This window comes from Cyanistes caeruleus, chromosome 1 (assembly GCF_971803275.1).
Source record: "Cyanistes caeruleus chromosome 1, bCyaCae1.hap1.1, whole genome shotgun sequence".
Classification (NCBI taxonomy): Eukaryota; Metazoa; Chordata; class Aves; order Passeriformes; family Paridae; genus Cyanistes; species Cyanistes caeruleus.
The window spans coordinates 4,997,919-5,016,370 of record NC_141701.1 but is presented as its reverse complement, the minus strand read 5'-3'; the positions used below and the strand labels follow the sequence as shown (position 1 = coordinate 5,016,370).

General features: G+C 39.5%; 1 protein-coding gene across 37 annotated transcripts in view; it reads right to left on the bottom strand.

The window, feature by feature from the left end:
* PTK2 (protein tyrosine kinase 2) overlaps positions 1-18,452 on the bottom strand; it is a 190,905-nt gene that overhangs the window by 11,377 nt on the left and 161,076 nt on the right. For 36 of the 37 annotated variants that reach the window (XR_015283368.1, XM_086877588.1, XM_086877666.1 and 33 more), the window contains 5 exons: positions 17,025-17,229; positions 10,778-10,889; positions 8,366-8,452; positions 7,052-7,189; positions 5,588-5,719 (listed from right to left, as the gene is read on the bottom strand). Coding sequence is in view for 36 of the 37 variants with exons in the window: in XM_086877588.1 (XP_086733714.1) it covers positions 5,588-5,719; positions 7,052-7,189; positions 8,366-8,452; positions 10,778-10,889; positions 17,025-17,229 (674 nt within the window). In the remaining variant the exon portion in view is untranslated. Of the gene's footprint in view, positions 1-5,587; positions 5,720-7,051; positions 7,190-8,365; positions 8,453-10,777; positions 10,890-11,536; positions 12,371-17,024; positions 17,230-18,452 lie in introns of those variants that run through there. The other variant, XM_086877810.1, reaches the window with a different exon arrangement.

The following is an 18,452-nucleotide window of genomic DNA, read 5'->3' as shown; positions in this document are numbered from 1 at the left end:
TGAAAGAACTTGCAGATTAAAAATAGACAAATCATATCAGACAGGGAAATATTTAACCCTATCTTAAATGTGAAGAACTGAAACAAACACAAGTGGTCTCCTAATGCTTTTCCAGGAATTTGTGACAGATTTCAAGATGAAACCTACCACTGACTCATCTCCAGTTTATTTCCTTATTACAATGAAGGATTTTTTTCTGATTAAAGTCTCATTTGATATGAGTATGTCTGAAACTTCACTAGACGGGTCAAGCCGTGATTCTCATCCTATTTTTAGGCTGAAGCACATAACTATCTTTGTTAAATACCCATATAAAGCATAGACAAACTACATTTCTATTACACTGATGCTCACAATTTGCCATTGTTTCATGCTCATTTCAAGTCAGGAAAGTGCCCAAACTCTGGAAATAACTAGAGTTACATATATATAAAGACTATTTTGTCACAGGTGTCTTTAATGCTCTTTGCACTTATAGCAATTTATTACTCAAAAAATGCACCTTAAATCATAGAATGCTCTGGGCTGGCATGGACCTTAAAGATCATCTTGTTCCAACCCCCTGCCACGGGCAGGGACACCTTGCCCTGGACCATCTAGACCACATCCCTCAGACTAGACGCCAGAGACAATGAAATATTGAACATTTTACAAGAGTCAGAAGCACAAAAATGCACACTAGTCCAAATAACAGGACTTTTTTTCCTAGTAATATGAGCAAAAAGTTAAATTAGCAGACACAATATCCATCTCCTCTCCTTGTCTTGCTTAGAAGGTCCCTCCTTCCAGCATCCAAAGTCTCCATGTCACAGCTATAATTCCATTCCCCAAGTCCCCACCAGCAGCCAATGTGCAGCACATTGAATTCCCTCCACAACACCCCATACATGGACAGCACACAACCCACAGCCCAAAACTGCTGCACAGAAAAGCTGCAAATGCTCATAAAATATCACCAAAATAGTGATTATTAACTTGGCAAATGCTTCACACATTATCAACAAAAATCCCAAGTCCTACTGGCCACCCCCACACAAAAAAGGCTGTGGAGGGCAGCAGAGCTGCCCTGGCACCCCCAAGAACCTGATCCTAAAGTGCAGATCCCAAGTGCCAGGGGGTGATGGCAAACCTGAGGGATGCAGCTGCACCCCTGTCACCTGCACACCTCAGAAGTAAGGAAAAAAATCCTTTAGCAGGACATAAACTTCTTTCAACTTCCAGAAACATTCTCCTCTGTCTCATCAGAACCTGGGCAGTCAGGAACACATGGAACAAAAGAGAAGTGTTCAACTTTTGTGTCCAATGACTAAGAAAAGCCCCAATTACATATTTTTTGATTTCAATGTTCTAATAAATTCTAACAATTCCCATTTGACTAAATGATTTTCTGATTTATTCTTCTGTGTAGATGTGGAAATGTCAGAAGGCAAACAATTTTCTGGTAAAAGTGATTTGGATGCTCAAACTCCCATCTTATTTAAAAGTATTATTCAGCAGCAATTCTTCCACTTCTGCAGTTGCAAGAGCTTTGAGCCCCTCATGCTGCCACAAAAGCAATGCATTGCTGAATTTTTAATACTGAGATCCTTCAGCTGTTTAATACAACATTCTCTAGGTCAGCAATCAGCCTCACACCAAACCTGCTCCATACTTCACACACCATTTCACAGCTCCAAAGAACACCCTGTCATCTTTCCAGTCCTTGCCATGGCTCTGGACCTCCCAAAAACCACAGAGAGAAAGAACAGTATGTTGTTAAAATCTTGCAGAAAACCAAGTCCTTCAAAAAGTAAATTTACTTCAAAAGTAAATGGATGTTGGGTTTTTTTTTTTAATAAATAAGCCTTTTGAAAGGCTGTTTGAAATCTCTGGAAATGTCAAGAGGAATTTTCAGACAGGATGTGTATGTTGACAAACTGGGACATAAACCACTTTGTTTCCAGTATTTCTGGTTACTTGTTAATAAAAGAACATGTAAGCCTTGGAGTTCTCAGGATATGCTGAATTGTAATGTCTTGGTGGGATTTTCTCAGGCTTAAAACTAGAATCTTATTTTAGCAACAGTTCACATCAGTTAGACTTGAATTGCCGTTCTCAGTGTCAAAATAGGACAAAACCACAACTATGTGGGAATTTCAGAAAAAAAACCCCAACGATTCCAAGCATGATAAGGAAAATATGCGAGTTATTTCTTCTTAAGCTATCCCAGAAAGGACTATAAATTTCTTAGTAGAAAACTGTTCTGTCTGCTGAGGAGTTACTAACAGGCATGCACATACATATCTTTATTTATCTAATTAAAAATAATGTACATAACATCAGCCAAAAAAAAGGTTCAAACTGGGAAGTCCAAATAAAGGAAGAAGCAGGCAATTAAATAAGACTGAAAGAAGAGAACTCTAAAATGTTCAGAGATAATTTTTGATTGTTTTAGATTGTTTGTAGTGCAGCCATTTCATCTTTCACCTGAATGTGCCCTGTGACAGAGACTGTGTCCTGTAGTGATCTGTATCAAGCTTTAGGTGCAGTAATGCTTTGTGTCTCAACTTCAGCATTCTCAAAAATATTTCACCTGTTTCTGTCCTTCCTAGAGATGCTCATCTCTACAGCATGTTATCAATAGAGCATGAAAATTTAATCATTGTAAGTTTTAATCAGTGTCTATTAAAGCTGGCAGACCTAAAGTGCTGCCTCCCCTCCCTGTCAGGGGCTGGGAGGGAGTGTCAGCTCTGGATACCCCAAAATCAACCTCTCCACCAATCCCCTTCTCACTCTCCAATCAATGTGTTTGGTACAATTAAAAATCAAACACTTATTTACTCTTCAGTTTTTACACAACAGATTTATTTTTGTTTGGGAGCTTCCCACAAGGAGAGACCTGTTTGTTTTCTCTTTTTACAACAGAATTTCCAGAATTCTAGATTCTGTTAATGCTGCAGCTTGAAAACAACATTTTTATCCTTTCAAATACTGACTGGTCCCACGTTCTCCAGGGACCAGTTTCAGGCAAACTGCTTACACTGATAACAACCTCCCCAAAGACCAGCACATTTCCATTTCAATGCCACTGCAACAGAATTCCCCATCTGGGGAGTTCCTTCCAGCAGCATCAGTGCTGTTTATCCCTGTACTAATATGAGTTGTATTTTCTCCCTGCAGAAGCAGCAATAAATTTCAAGTCATGAGCAAGTTGATGTTACTCTAGGGAAACAAAAATTGTACTAACAGAAACCCACAGAGATCTTGTTGCAGTGCCCTACAATAAATGATGTGCAGTTGCTCCCCTGTGAGTCCAACTCTCAGTAGTACAAGTGGGATGTGCTGTAGAGCCTGAGGATTGGGTAAATAGAGCTGTTTTTGGAAGCAGACAGTTTACACTGAGAACACTACACATGATTACAAAAGTTAAATATTATAGCTGAGTAAGTCAAATATTAAAATCTGGCTCTACTCTGTTGTTCTCTGTGCTGAAAAGGACAAATATTATTTGAAACCTGCCTAAAGCAGGCAAGGGAATTCCAGATTTCTTCTCCCTAAATCACCTGGAATGAAAATAGGGAAGGCCCTTCTTCCCAGAGCAGAAATGTTAATTGTCACTCACTACAGGACACTGGGCAAGGAGCACATGTGTGTAATACCTGGCTTATTTCTATGCTGGACATCCCTATATGGCCTTAATCCCTCAATAAATGGCTTATTTTCACATGTTGGGACTGTCATGTCTTAATTGTGGATATCCTTCAGGAGACCTGGTGTGGAGGAGGCTTCCAAGAGTGACTCCCCACAACGACTTTTCCACATCTTCAGTTGCTCAGGGCTAGAACCTAGAAACTCAACCACATTACTTTCCCAAGAAATACCCATTTATAAACTGAATAGTCCCCTGACACACATCCTGCTATGGGCTCAAAGGCACCCTGTGGCTGCCAGCAGCTCATTTATCTCCTACCATGGGGTATAAATTTGTAATAGGCATTCAAGGGTGAACCTCAAAGTCTGTACAGTTAAAATGTTAATGTGGAAAGAAAAAGAACTGAAATCTCTTATGGATTCCAATTCCTCAACAGAACAAATGCAAAAGAGATGGTGTTTCCTCACAATAAAACTAACACAAAATGGAAACACAACAAATCTCTCCCAAACAGATGCTATGACTCTACTACAGATAAAAGAAAAATCAGCAAGTTCCTTCTCAACATCAATTTGGGGGATGAAAAACACCCTAATGGTCCAGAGACTGAATCAACAAACACTACAAATAATCATCATTTATTCTGCACAAAAAAAAAAATCAAAGTTTTCTGCAGAAAGTTCCCATACAACTGACTGCCATGACCTGCAATGGCAATGCCTCATTTCCAGAAAGCACACTGATTTTACAAAGTTCTTGGCCATCTTTAAAATTGTAACTATCAGTGGGATGAGTCTGACCTCCTGGGTTGTGTAGGTCACAAGCAACTGGTGCCACACAAGACTGGAAAAGCTAATGCCTAAATTAGGGAAGAAATTTTCCTTTCCAGTCCCTGTCTTCAATCTGGGCACAGTGCTTTGTTTGCTGTCATCCCAATGGGAAATTGTGAATTCCCAAGTGGACTCAGAAGGAAACCAGTTTCAACACTCATAAATCAAAAGTCACTTCTTAGCTCAGGCACAATGTGGATCTCAGCAAGAAAATGTCCTGGCCATGTAGGCATCTGCCAGTAGCTACAACTCAGGAGATTTCCAAACTGAAACATTCCTTGAAATATATCTGAGATCAAGCACAGAACTGCTGTGAGTCACAGCACACCACACCACAGCACTGTAAATTACCCCCCTGTCCTGTGAGGCTCAGGCACCCACAGGCTCCTGGTAACATTCTACTCCCACCTTCTACTCCATATGTAGCCATCAGCCTCAAGTAGGAGAAATTTAACACAAAACTTGAATTTTGACATTAACATTTAACAACTTTGAATTTTTGAAATTGGGAAGCCAGAGCTGAACCAAAGAAACACACACCAGTGGCACTGACAGCAAGGAACTGTGGAATTGCAGAGAAACGGCACCAGAAGATCCCATCACTAATGATTTCTTCCTGGTCCTGGTGAGATTCAGAGCTTTTCCCCTCCTTAAAGTGCTCTCTCTTATTTTATTTCTTCCCACTAACATGTGCCATTATTCCTCCAGGGCAAGACCGGGTACAACTCTTAGCACAGCCAGGGCCCTTAGATGGTTACATGATGTCCAGGGCTGATGGTTACATCGTTTTTAGGGGTAGTGTCATTTTAGGGGTAGTGTATGTATGTCATTACATAGTGTCTTTCCATGTTATGACAAACAGGCAACCTCGAGATGGGCACAGAATTATACTCACAACTTCCCCCCAACACAAACACTCAAAAATGAGATTCACCAAAAGCCACAGCTGTTCAAGATATTTGAAATACAGCTCTCGCTAGCCAAACACTCATTTTAAAACCTGTTTCCCACATCTTGGGGGTTCTAGGGGTTTTTCTCATTTTACAGAAGTGACCATTTTTAGCCAGCTGCAAAAAGAAACAAAAAATCAGAAGGAATTAAGAAGCTCTGTAAAACAAAGAATTACCAGGAATCGTTCTTCTTTTTCAAGCCAGCGCTGATCTTCCTCCATCTCCTGTTGCTGTCGTATCAACCTCTCCTCCATCAGGTGTGTGGGTAGAACCTGGCTCATCCCTCGGATGTCCAAAGTGCCTGAATCCTACAATCCACAGTTAAGTTTATTCAGTCTCACAATGTAAAATTTATATGAACAGGTGCAAGAACTTAGAAATTATAAAAGGGAAGTTTTTCAGAAGTCAATTCTCAGCAGCAGTCAAGCAGAGCTCCTTCAGCTCCTCAAAAACTGAAGCAGAGCAACAGAAGAAACTTTTTACATCCCTGAACTTTTTATCTGCCTTGCTCTTAGTCACTGCAACAAAAAAAGATTTGAAAGATTCTGTTCTGTTTTTCAGCAACATTGTCACTTCCTGTATTGCACTTCATTTATGCTGGACAACAAAACCAGACATAACAATTTTGTTTTCTTGATCTTGAGCAATAACGTAACCATACAGTTGTTAAAAGCTGCAAGATACATTTTTTTAAATCAAAACGAATATACTATTCAGTGTTCTCCAACAGTGGCAAAGCATGTCACAAAAACATTTTTTAATGAATTTTTGACCAAATATTTGTGCCTGTCTTAAGCTTACAAATGCTACACTTACAAATACTAACATACCCCAATGCTGTCTGGAAATCATTAGGAAATACTGTATAAATTATTATTTTTCAAAAAGCCAAGAGAGATTTGGTAACAAACTTCCCTGTATTTAACAGGTAAGTCTCAGAGATCACTTAAATGTTTATCAGAAACATAGGGAATAGAGCTGGCTAGAGAAGACATGTATTTAAGACAGAAGCTGCACAAAATGAATCTTTGTGGAAAGAAAAAATGTAATAAAAAAGTGTACAAGAGTAGAGAACAGAAAAAAAAAAAAAAAAAGAAAAAAAAAAAAGAAGGTTAAAGGGGGAATTAATTTGATGTTCCTCAGCAGCTCACTGCAATCATGGCAGGCTGGAGAGCACCCAGAAGGAATTCAGCTCAGGAACAGTCTTTCAGACCATTTCATTTTCTCTTCTGGGTGATTACAAAGAAGCCTCAATCCTTCAGCTGCGCTGGGTATCTCCCAAGAGGTATTTTTACAAGAGTGTTCCCATCCCTGTGAACAGCACTAAGTTCCAGTAAAGCCTTCTCTTAACAAACACCAAATATTTGCTGTCACTCAGTTGAGATAAGTAGTAACAACTTCATCAAGAATTCATGTGAAGTGATACTTCATGCCTAGCCTCACACAGAAGTATTTGTTTAAAATCCAATTCAGTCCTGACTCCCAGCCCACTGACTGCAATGAGATAATTTTAAAAGCACCACAGAAACTCAGTTTTTCTAACACAGATCTACCAAAATAACAGAAGTAATACAATTTATAATAATAGAAAGTGTATTGAACTGTACAGAACACAGTAACAGATGTGTCAGATCTCATACCTCCATGTTTGGTTGCCACACTGATATTTCCTGAGGCCGGTGATTCCAGGAATCTGCTTGATCCAGGAGAGAAGCCTGCCCAGGATAAATGCTGCCTGCCATGGCTGGTATTCCATGAGAACCAGGGTAGCCAGACACCTTTAGGGGGCAAAAAACCCCACACAGGCAAAAACAAAGAGAAAAACAAAGGTATTAATAAGAGCTGTGCTTCCCCATGAAGAAAACATCCTCTCCAAGACAACAAACATGAAAGCACAGAAATGACTCAATTCAAGCAGTCACTGAGAGGAAGAAGGGGAGGCAACATCAGAAGAAGGAAGCTGAGCCAAAATATGACACCTCTCTTTTATGTCTTTGAGGATGCCCATTGTGAAATAACTATTTTAGAATAACTGCAACACTACAAAAACACAACTTGTGAGGGTAAGTATTTTATGGTGCCTCTCAAACCAGCAGTATCAGAGCATGCTCTAACCTGTGCAGTCAAGGAGATCAAAGTCCTCTGAGGACAAAACAATATCTATAGATACATATGTAAGAGCTACACATGCAGAGTTCATGTTCCAGTTAACAGAAGCCTGCAAACATGGCCCTACAGACCCCATAAAAATGTACCCCCTGCTGTATCTTACAGGCTTAAGGCTTGAGTGGCAGCATGTAATTAGTGTGCTGAGCTGAGTGGCCTGGGAACTTCTCCACAGGAAAATCCAAGTAGTTTTAATGAGCCTGAAATACTTATTAAATCAATGAAAACCTCCCTGTCTTCATGGAAAAAATCCCCTTGACTGAGACAGCTGTAAAATGGCTGTAGCCTTGAACAAACCTAAAATTGCTCAAAGTCCTTTAAAGACAAATTTTTGTTCTGAATGTCTTCAGCAGTTTTAGATGAAAAGCAAAACATTTGAGCATACAATGTGGTAGAGCTAAAGGCAGCAGCTTTCAGGACAAGGAAAATAAAATACCAATGACCCCAAGGAAAGGCCCCCAGTTAATGTCATTTTATAAAGCAAGTGATTTCATAGCTCAGCACAAATGTTAACATGAACACCACATTCCTTCAATAAATATGGAAATGTCTGATGTGTTTCACTGCAGTTTCAGGAATCTGAGCACCACATTAGATGTGGAAATACTTGCCACCTGGAGTAAACCTACTGGGCTCAGTTTGGGGTTTTTTTTAATGTAAAACCAAACTCATTGAACAGAACTGAATTGAAATAAAACATATAAGAAGTACATCAATCCCACCAGCTGCATCTAAATAGAGAGCCCACATTTGTTAAAAAAGCATATGCACAGTATTAAATGTAATACCTGGTAATGGTTTGGCTGTACCATATGCTGTGGACTTGGATAAAACCCTTCACTGGATCTGGGACTGGGGTAACCAGGTCTGCTGGGCTGTAAACAAAAAGAATTTTTAGAATCATTAAACACAGACAACTAAAACAAGAAAATTATGTTTCAGTGACACAAACATTTACAGGTTTGGCAAACTTAAAAAAAAACCCTAAAACACATTTTCTGTAATTACAAACACTTATTTTAAACAACTAAAATTAAATTTTCCTCCACTTTTGCTTGGGACAAGCTGAAACTTGTTTGTTTCTGTATGTCAATAAATAATATTTACTCTGTGAATTCTTTGTGTTTATTTAATTGCTTGCACTAAATGACCTGCTCTGTTCTGTTTAACTCTAGAGAGAACATCATCTAAGAACGTAAGTCTTAAATCAAATTCCAGGTGCAACACAGACTTGTTTCCAATTTTTGATGTTAATTTGTTGCTTTTGTGACTGTTCCCAAAAGTAAATTCTTTTGCTTCAGCAAGAATAACACAAACCAAACGGATTTATTTGCATGGCTATTTCCACGGGGTATTCTGAGGTATAACGTTAGTTCTGATAATTAACTTCTGTGTAACTAATTACCTCAACATGGAAAAGTGCTTTTGATCATTTTCTAAATCTCCAAAGGTATAGCTGAGGGTTTCTTTTTGAGTAAGGAACAGTATTGCTGGGTATTTCAGAAGGACAAAAATCAACCAAAGTGGGAAAAAAACCCCCAAACTTCATTATTCTGCGAATAGCTCTCTCAGTCCTTTTGGTAGTTAAAGGCAACCACATTAATTGGAGACTATACAATTTATCATTGCTTGATGAAAAAAATTCATTCTCATTCTGGAGTAGGATGTTTTCTCTCTTAGGTTTCTAACAGAAATATCAATGTGAGATACAAGTGATTCCATAGTACGGATTGTGAGACCTGGTAATTGTTTGTGGACATGTAGGAGTTTAAGACCTGCAACAATCTGAAACTCTTACAATGAAGCATAAGAAGAACAAAAAAAAAATCAGTTGTCACGTTAGAAAATTAGATAATAATTACAAAGACACTTAAAACCTCCTACCTACAACATTATTAACAACCATTATTAAGTACATCCATATTTTACAAAAAAGAAATGTATAAAAAATCCTAACAAACAACAGTATCAGAAATACAGCGAGGACATAGCAACCTCCTCAAAAGAGATTCTCTCTAGTGGCAGAATTAATTGCATTTTTAACATACCTTTGGTCAAGTGTTTCAGTTCATACATCACACATAAAGGTGCTCATTTCAAATTAAGTATTATACTGGTCCAATTTAGGGATTTATATATTTCTCTAACTGAACATTGTTTAAACACCAAATCCTGCTAATTCATCTCAGATGACTAAAGAGGTTGATGGATCGTTTGCTGTTTCTAACTCTGAATGAAAGCAGCAATTCCACAGCCCTCATTCCCTGCCTGCCATAAAAGTATCAAAATGTAGAACTAAGCTCAGCAATCTGATCTATCAGGCAACAACCTAGAAACAGAGAGAAAAACACCTCAAAACCCCAAATGCACACAAACCCTCCCCCCTCCCCTCAAAACAACCAAAACCAAACAAAAAGAAAAAGTTGCCTTTCTATTAGGTGCTGGGGAATTTGTGCAGCACAAGGTGCCACACAAGTACTCCTGCAATTATCTGCTCCAGAACCTGGGAGCTCCAGGAATTCGCCACAAGCTATCAGGACACAGACAATATGGCGGTGACTACACAAAAATTAAATTCTTCAAGATACAGGCTCAAATTTTCAAGTAACAACTTGCAAAAATAACTCTGAGGGGAAGCAGACAAGTCACTGAGAGGGAAGAGGGCTCAGCAACTGCTGAGGTTGGACTCCTACAGCTGCAGAACCCATCAGTGACATCCAAATAGGACAGAAATGAAAATGAAGTGGAAACTAAACCACGTACGTTCCTTGGAAACAAACCCCTAATTTTCTGTCCAGAAGAAGGAAAATGCAATTACCTGACTTCTGTCCTGTCACTAATGTGTTATAAATAAGCTTCATGCTGGCTGAGAGCTCATTAGCCAACAATTTACAAGAGTGCTACAAGAAAGAAGGAAAAGGAAAGGCCAGGAGACAGTTTTGTGGCAGCTATGGGTGTCTTTTACAATTTGAAGGAGAAATAGAAAATCTTTAATGCAGTATCACAATATGCATCAGTTCTAAGCACAGTTCAAGCAGAGCTGGGTCATTTCAGGCAAGGATTCCCAGATGGGGACAGAACTGGCCAGAATGCCATGGTTTGAACCAACCCATCAAGGCAGGCTTTGAAGAAATGAACGGAATAAAAAGAAAGTTTATGTTTGCTTATTTTAAACACACATAATTTGCAGTCTTAGCTACCTTGGGAGGAGCTTCATCTGATCCTCCTGAGTCCCAGGATACCGTGACTTGCCGCCTGGATTCCATTCTCATTCGTTCCTCTTGCTGCAGCTTCTCTTCCTCCAGTATTGTACTAAGGAAAACACAGTGTAATCAAGTAAAACTTCAGTTTCAGTGACTAACAAACCTCTCCCCACAGCTCTTGCATTTTTCAGCCTAATAAACAGTACTTAACTTGAAATGCTATAAAATTACTGAGAGACAAACCTCTTTTACATACACTGGTTTTGTGTCTGAAAACCAGGAAGAAATATTTCTGTAGGATTACCAGGGTGTTTTTAACAACAAAAACAGCATCGAATTTTCAGAAAGCTGTGATTGATCTTGCACACAATTTTTTTTCCATTACAGTTCTTTTTATGTGCAATTACACAGAGAAGTCCTCAAAGACAATCAATCAAGCACTTACTTGCATGAAAGCTTAATCTTCACAAGAAAATATTCTACTGAACTGCTGCAAAGGTTCAAAACAAACTGAAAATGTTCTTTACTGAAACTCAAGAGCTTCAGATCACTGGGATATTTTTTTTCTTTTTTAAAGAAAGCAGTCAAAAATACTACTGCAGCTCTTACGTTTTAGCCTAACCAAAAACACATTCAACAAAGCAATTTAGCAAAACAGAAAGATCTGACAGTATTCACTCAGCTTCTAAGCATTCAGGTCAAAAGGCTGCATTTTCACAAAGTACAAGACAGTAGTAAAACCAGTTTGCTACTTACCACTGTTCTGACTATTAAAAAGCCTGTTTGAAGCTGAACGTGCTCCTGCTGCCCCCACAGCCAGCCTCCTCCCAGCTCTGCTATGTGGCTTATTAATGTTGGATATTTGCCATTTGAAAAATACTCAGAGAGAAGCTTTGAAAGAGGGAGCTGCCAATTCCTTGGAGCCGCACGCTATGCGGACAGTCTGGAGATGTGAGCAGGGCAGATTATTTCCATATCACTGTCCCCAGGGTAAAGACAATCCTGTGGAGGAGCTACTCCAGCTTCTTTATCACTCAGGAGTTTCCAGAAACAAAGCTAAGTTCTGAGTTTATAATCTTCTGTTCAGTCTGCTAAACAACCACCCAGAATTACTCATTCAGGGGATGAGATCAACTCCGGCAATCTATTCTCATCGTGGAATTTCACTGCCTGTTTCAAGAATAAATTCCTGCTTGAGATGAGAACTTTGCTTTTCCTTACTCAGCCAAAAAAACCCCAAACTATGCCACTTCGAAAAAGCAGAGAAGTCATCTTGTCTCACTGCAGCTAAATCAAGTTTATAACTATTGCTGCAATTTCAATCCATCACTGCTGAAGCAACACAAGAATGTGGAACAAAAGCAAAATCAGACAAGTTATTTGCAAAAGTCACCCTGCTAGAACCTCCATGGAAACACAGCTACAGCCCCCCCAACAGAGGGAATGAAAAGAGAATCCTTCTATTTTACCTCTCTCTTCCTTCAGAATAAAGAAAATGCAAGATTTCCTACTTGAACCTACGAAGAACTGGCACAAAACCCCTGCTTTAATTCTATCTCACACTTCAGGTACCCTGTGTTTTTATGTAGCATGAGAAAGCATCCAACATGCACACACAGCCATGAGCCATGAATACCATCTCTCAAGACAAGACCTCAGGATTAAAATACCCCACAATGAGATAAGACTAAAAAAAAACTTGCTCAGATTAATGAATGAGAAATAAATAAAACATAGATTTTTTAACCAAGCTGTTGATACAGCAGTTGCTCTAATTTGAGCTAAAGAATAGAACAGAGTTGGCTGGTAGCAGCTGGCTAAATTTAGAGACGGCTTATTGACAATTGGGGCCATGTCTGGAATTTGTCACAGCACAGTGCTGGTTTTCCATAAAAAGGAATGAAACTCCAATACCTCTCTTTACTTTGCTATCAAAGCCATTTTATCTGTGGTGCCCCAGCATGCAACACCATCAACTTGTATCACCAGAAATGACAAATTCCTTCTGAAATTACTTCTCTTTCTTAAAACAGGCTCAGCTTTTTGCCTTAGATCTGCAGTTCATCCTCCCTGCTCTCCCGTTGCCTGTGCCACCAGGAGGTTCTTTCCCAGCAGCCCAGAGCAGCCTGGTCAGAGGCTGATGGGCTGCAGCGCATCTGTACTTGCATGCCCTTGATTCTGCTGACAAGAATATAAAATAGAAATGCCTCAGAGAAGCACTACTCGAAAAAACCACAAGGAATATAAATGACTCACAGAAAGGTCTTTGTTTTCACAAAGGGAAGACCAGTCTGTGGATGAAGTAAGAGTGTGCCAAGAGATATTTTTGACATTTCCTCAGTGCAGCTGCTCAAGTTCTCTGAACAGTTTATTAGAATTTACAGAAGGTCAGGAGAAGTCAGATCTAGGCATATTTTCCCAAACTGTACATATTTTTAGCAGCAAAGAGGAGCAAGCGGAGAATTCTATCCCTATGGTTCCTCTAACAAACCTTGAGGTACAACAGACAAATTTAACTCAGATTCTCAGTGATGTGAAGGCACAAGAAAAATCCCAACTATTAAAAATTTGTGTAATTGATAAACTTACTTATTTTACAAACAACTTTTTACTGAAATTTGTCTTTGACAGAAAAAAGGAAACATTTATGGGGACCTTCAGTACAGGAATATTTAAAATACTAAACTGCATCCTCATATTCCAAAAGGCACCAGTGTCTCCTGCTACAGTGGTGGGGGAACCTACATTAAGTGCTGACCCCCAAAAAGCACTTTCTTTCTTTCTTTCTTTCCCTCTGCCAGCAGCAATACAAAGTTGGATGCAGAGGAGTATACTTGCACATATTGTTCTAATATGAAAGCACTTTTATATGGATTTATATGGTCACAGGCAAAGAACAGAAGAACAGCAGCAATGCATTCTGCAGCCTCCATCATGGATTTGAAGTATGTGTTATAGTAATTTTTTGTCAGAATGCCATAAAAGATGACTCAAACTCCCTCACTCACAGTGTTCATTTATAAGCAACATTTCAGGATCTACATCAAATGCAGTGACAAAAATGTTCAAGTCCAATTCTCATCAGTTAATTATCTCACTGTTGTCATAAAACCAGACTTTAAAAGCGTAGAATCTGTCTCTTTTTTTCCTCCCATTCTTTTCAGAGCTGTTTCAATGTGACCTGCAGCCCCAGGATGCCAGTGGAGTCCAGCACTGTTAAAACCTTTTACCAACAATGGGCCATAGTGACACTCTCACCTCTGCTACTCCTTGTAGCACTCCTTGTGACACACTCCTTGTTTTGCTATTTGTAGCAGACAGGGCTCACAAAAGGTACTTTAAACAAAATTTGTTCCATGACACAGCGACAAATATCATGAAGTTACATTAATTTGAAAGTTTTAAATTAAAATCCTTTTATTATTTACCATGTACTACAAAACAAAAAATCTCTTCTACACAAAACCAGCAAGGCAACACACAGTCCCCAATTACAAATATCCTATATTCTAATTCTGACCATGTCAGAATTTTTTGATTCTTGCAGGAATAGCAGGAGTTTTTTTCAGGAGTAGCAGGGTAGCACCTCATTGCTCTGACCTAATCTGACTTTTAACCCCCCCTTCACCACTTGAAAATGGAACTTGCAATGTGAGGATAAATTACATTTGGAAATCCACAATCCACCCATTTGTTTCTGTGTTTGCTGGGAAGACTGACTCAACCACATCCACTTCAGACAGATCAAATGCTATAAAATTACTACTCTAATAACAGTACTTAAATTCATATGTAGCAACAAATAACAGTACATAAATTGTGCAGAAATCAGCACCTTTGCCTTGCACAATCAGCTGCAAACTCAGTTTGGGCAAAGCAGCTGTTACTATGAAACGGGAAAAGCACCAAATAACAGAGAGCACGTGAAATGCTTATGCTCCCATCAATGCTATTCCAGATGCAGAAGATTTTTTCCCAAAGCCACAGAGTTTTTTTTTCTTTAAACCAGAGAGGAATGAATGCTGCAGTGCTGTATCTGGCTCCAAGCAAACATCCAGTCTGCTCTCAGCTTCAAGAGACGACTCTGGACAGCATCCAGAATGAGCAGCAGCAACACCACGGGGAAAGGCCACCAGGGAAACAGCTTGTTTTTGCAAGTTCATGGGAATTTGAGTTCTGAAACCCAATCTTCCCTAGCTGCCTGAAACTGCTTCATCATCAGGGAATTGGCAACCTTTCCAGTGAGAGGCTGGCTCTGTCTGGAGCAGCACAAAGCAGCCCTAAGGACAACCATACTGCCTAAATTAGGTAGCTAAAGGTCACCAATTTGGAGCGCCAGAAAGTTAACTGCTTTGGTGGGAACTGGATTTTAGGGTTACAATGGCCCCAGGAGAGAGGTTGCCCTGTAAACAGTGCTTCAAATCTCCCAGCATGACCAGAGAAGCAAACACCCCTCCACACTGGGTTCACTTTTCACATAGAATGAGAAGGGGTGGAAGGGGTGCCTGGAGGTCTCAGGTCTGATTCCTGGTGAAGCTGGGCTCCCTGCACAGCAAGGGCCAGGTGCCCTGAGCCTTTTCCAATCAAAAGCTGAACGTCTGCCAGCGTGGAAATTCCAGAGTCTTTCTGGGTGACCTGTTTCAGAGCTCACATACACACACACAGGGAAACATTTTGATGTGTAACCAGTGAGACCCTGCCTTGCTGCATGACCTGAGCACTGGTTCTGAGGAAAGCCAGGCTCTAGGGCACACTCTGGATTTATTCATCCTCTTTCCTTCCTGGTGAGATATTCTCCCTGCTGGGTTTACACGCCACAGCCATCTTCCAGTCACTTTTTTTAGGGCTTCATTCTCATCTGTGCCAACCAGCTTAAAGTCAACAGTAAGATCTGGCTGCAAATTATCAATCATCCTGTACTTTCAGAGCCAAGAAGAGTGAAAAAGCAAGGGAATTGCCAATTTCCACCTATTACCCAAACACAACTGTGTCACGTCTTTTTCTTGCAATCCCTATCCAGCCCTGACATTCCTCCCTCTGTGTTAACTCCACAGAGTCAAGAGGATTGGAAGTTATCTGTGAGAAGGGTCAAGTCTTCCCTTAGTTCTACAAATGATTAGTCTACACAGGAATTCCCAGAGTAACAGATGGTGGAACTGTATTAAACTTGAGGAAATAGGAGAGAACTTTTGGGTCATTAAGCTCTCCATACAGCAGCTCTGAGATAGCATCATAATTATATTTAAATTGTCTCTCATTTTAACCACCAGTGACTTATCTTTGAACCATAAACATTCAGTGACAGCAAAAACATGATACTATGAAAATAAAACATGCCAAAAAGCACAGTTTTGAAACAAAACCTGAAGTAAAACCAAAGAATTCAGCAATGAATCACAAGAATTCCCAGTGTGGATTGTCAGTGTGAAAAACATAGATGTTATGTTACTCAAAGCTTGTAATGACTTATGCAAAACTCATCCTGAGAAGTCATGAAATCCAAAAGTCACAACATTTGTGACCCAATTTGGTCACAAATATCAAATGTGCCTGCACATATCTCAGTGATGTTTCAAAGCTTAAATATCCCTCCCACTTTGGGGCTGGTGAAATGGTGATACGGACACTGGAAGATATTACTGAAGAATAAACTAAGGTGTGAATTTAGACTGGTCTGCAAGGTGTGTGCTCACACTCATTCCAAGATAAAGACAAAAGTTTATATCCTGGTTTACAAAGGGCAAAGGAATTTCTGTCTACAATGCTGCATTTACTGAAGGCTCTGCAATTGCCCTGTGACAGTTGTGACTGTGCAACTACTGTGCTACTAGTCATGAAAATAACTTCCAACAGCACTTACCTGATGCTTCATTTATTTAACATACATCTCTATCCCAGAAGCCCACAGCATGTTTAGATAATCACTCTAAATTCTTTCTACCTCTTTCCCCAGGGATTGTAGCTAAAATTATAAACAAATTACAAGTAAAACATGGAGTTTTTCTTGGGAGAGAAAGGAGGTGATTCATATTTCCAGTTATTTGAATTCATTGCCTAATCTAATTTTCTCTACTAGATAAGGCCCAGTTTTCCCAAAAACCAGCAACAACCTGGCTGTCTGAAGATAAAAACTCAAAACACCGTGCCTCATATCTTCCACAGAAGCAAAACACTGTAACAGAAGATTAATCAAAAAGAAGTACTTCTGAACAAAGGAAATGACCTCACAGAAGTCAAACCCTACCTGAGTTGTGCTTTAAGTTCAGTAAACCTGGGTCTCCTGCTGGGGTCGTAGGCCCAGCACTTGGTCATAAGGCTGTAGAGGGTGGGAGGGCAGTTTGGAGGCATTGGGAGCCGCTCACCGTTCTCAATCCGCCCAATCACATCATTGTTCTTCACTCCCTGGAAGGGCTTTACCCCGTGCATGAGGATCTCCCACATACACACACCTGAGGAACACACACAAAAATACATTTTCTTCACTGTAAGCAAACAATGACACCTGTCAAAGAGAAACAAACCCCAGGTTTGTACTAATAATGAAATTTCTTCCAAAATATATATAAAATATATAGGAATTGGTTTGGACTTACCTGCAGCAGGATCACACAGCACCAGCCTCATTTACTGATGAGGCAGAGTGACCCACAGCTGGCTCACAGTCTTTTACCTGCCCTAAAATAGTGCTTGCTCATATTCAAATCTCCTCTCTAATGAGGTAGAATGTGTTTGCTTTTCTGTCTGACTCCTTCCAACTGGCTTGTTTCGACACGTAGAGTGCAATTTCACCTTGAGGGTTTTTAGCGTTGGCATTGATCCGCATTTTTTGTGCTGAAAATGTGTAATAAACCAGTTTCTATTGAAACTGCACTAAAAGAATATGGTCTGTCACTTGAGAATTGGCCAAAATGTTCCATAGGCTTCATTTTTCTAACTCTGACAGTACTAGAGTTTTTTTCAAACCATTACAAATCCTTCACTTAAAAACATTCCAATATTAAATTGTAGAGAAGGTGAACTCTTACTTGACTGTCCTGCTCTTATTTCAAGTTTCATCACTTTTGTTTCCTAACACAGCTTGTGTTCTGTCTGTACAGGCCAGTAGTCAGGACCAGCTTGAGCACAGGACATCAGAGTCATATAAAATGTATATTTGGGGAAAAAGAATGAGGTTTCAGGATTTGTCCATTAACCCTTATATTTAATGAGCTTCTGGTTGTATTTTGCAGTCTGCCAGGAGCTATAAAAGACAAGGTAAGTAGGAATCTAGCATTAAGGATTTGGAAATTTGGTATCCCATAGGATGATCTGCACATTAAGCAAGGAAATGTATATCAACATAAAGAAAAAGTCAAAATCTAAGAGAGAAACAGCAAATGATAACAGTGTAACACAAAAAAATCAAAACAAAACCAAAAGCAACAGACAAAAATCATCTCTGTCGTAACTGAGCAGATTTCCTTGCACCTTCTTTTCTGTCAGCTTCTTACTAGAGGTAAAAAGACCCATGAAAATTCAGGCTTATTGAGCAGGAAAAGGAAAGAAAAATACAGAGGTGGAAAACATGCTGGAAGAAACTGGATTTTCAGAATGCACAGTAATAACCATGACAAGTATTTGGAAATTATTCATTTATAGCAGTCAAAATGAATCACTAGACTTGTCCAAGAGG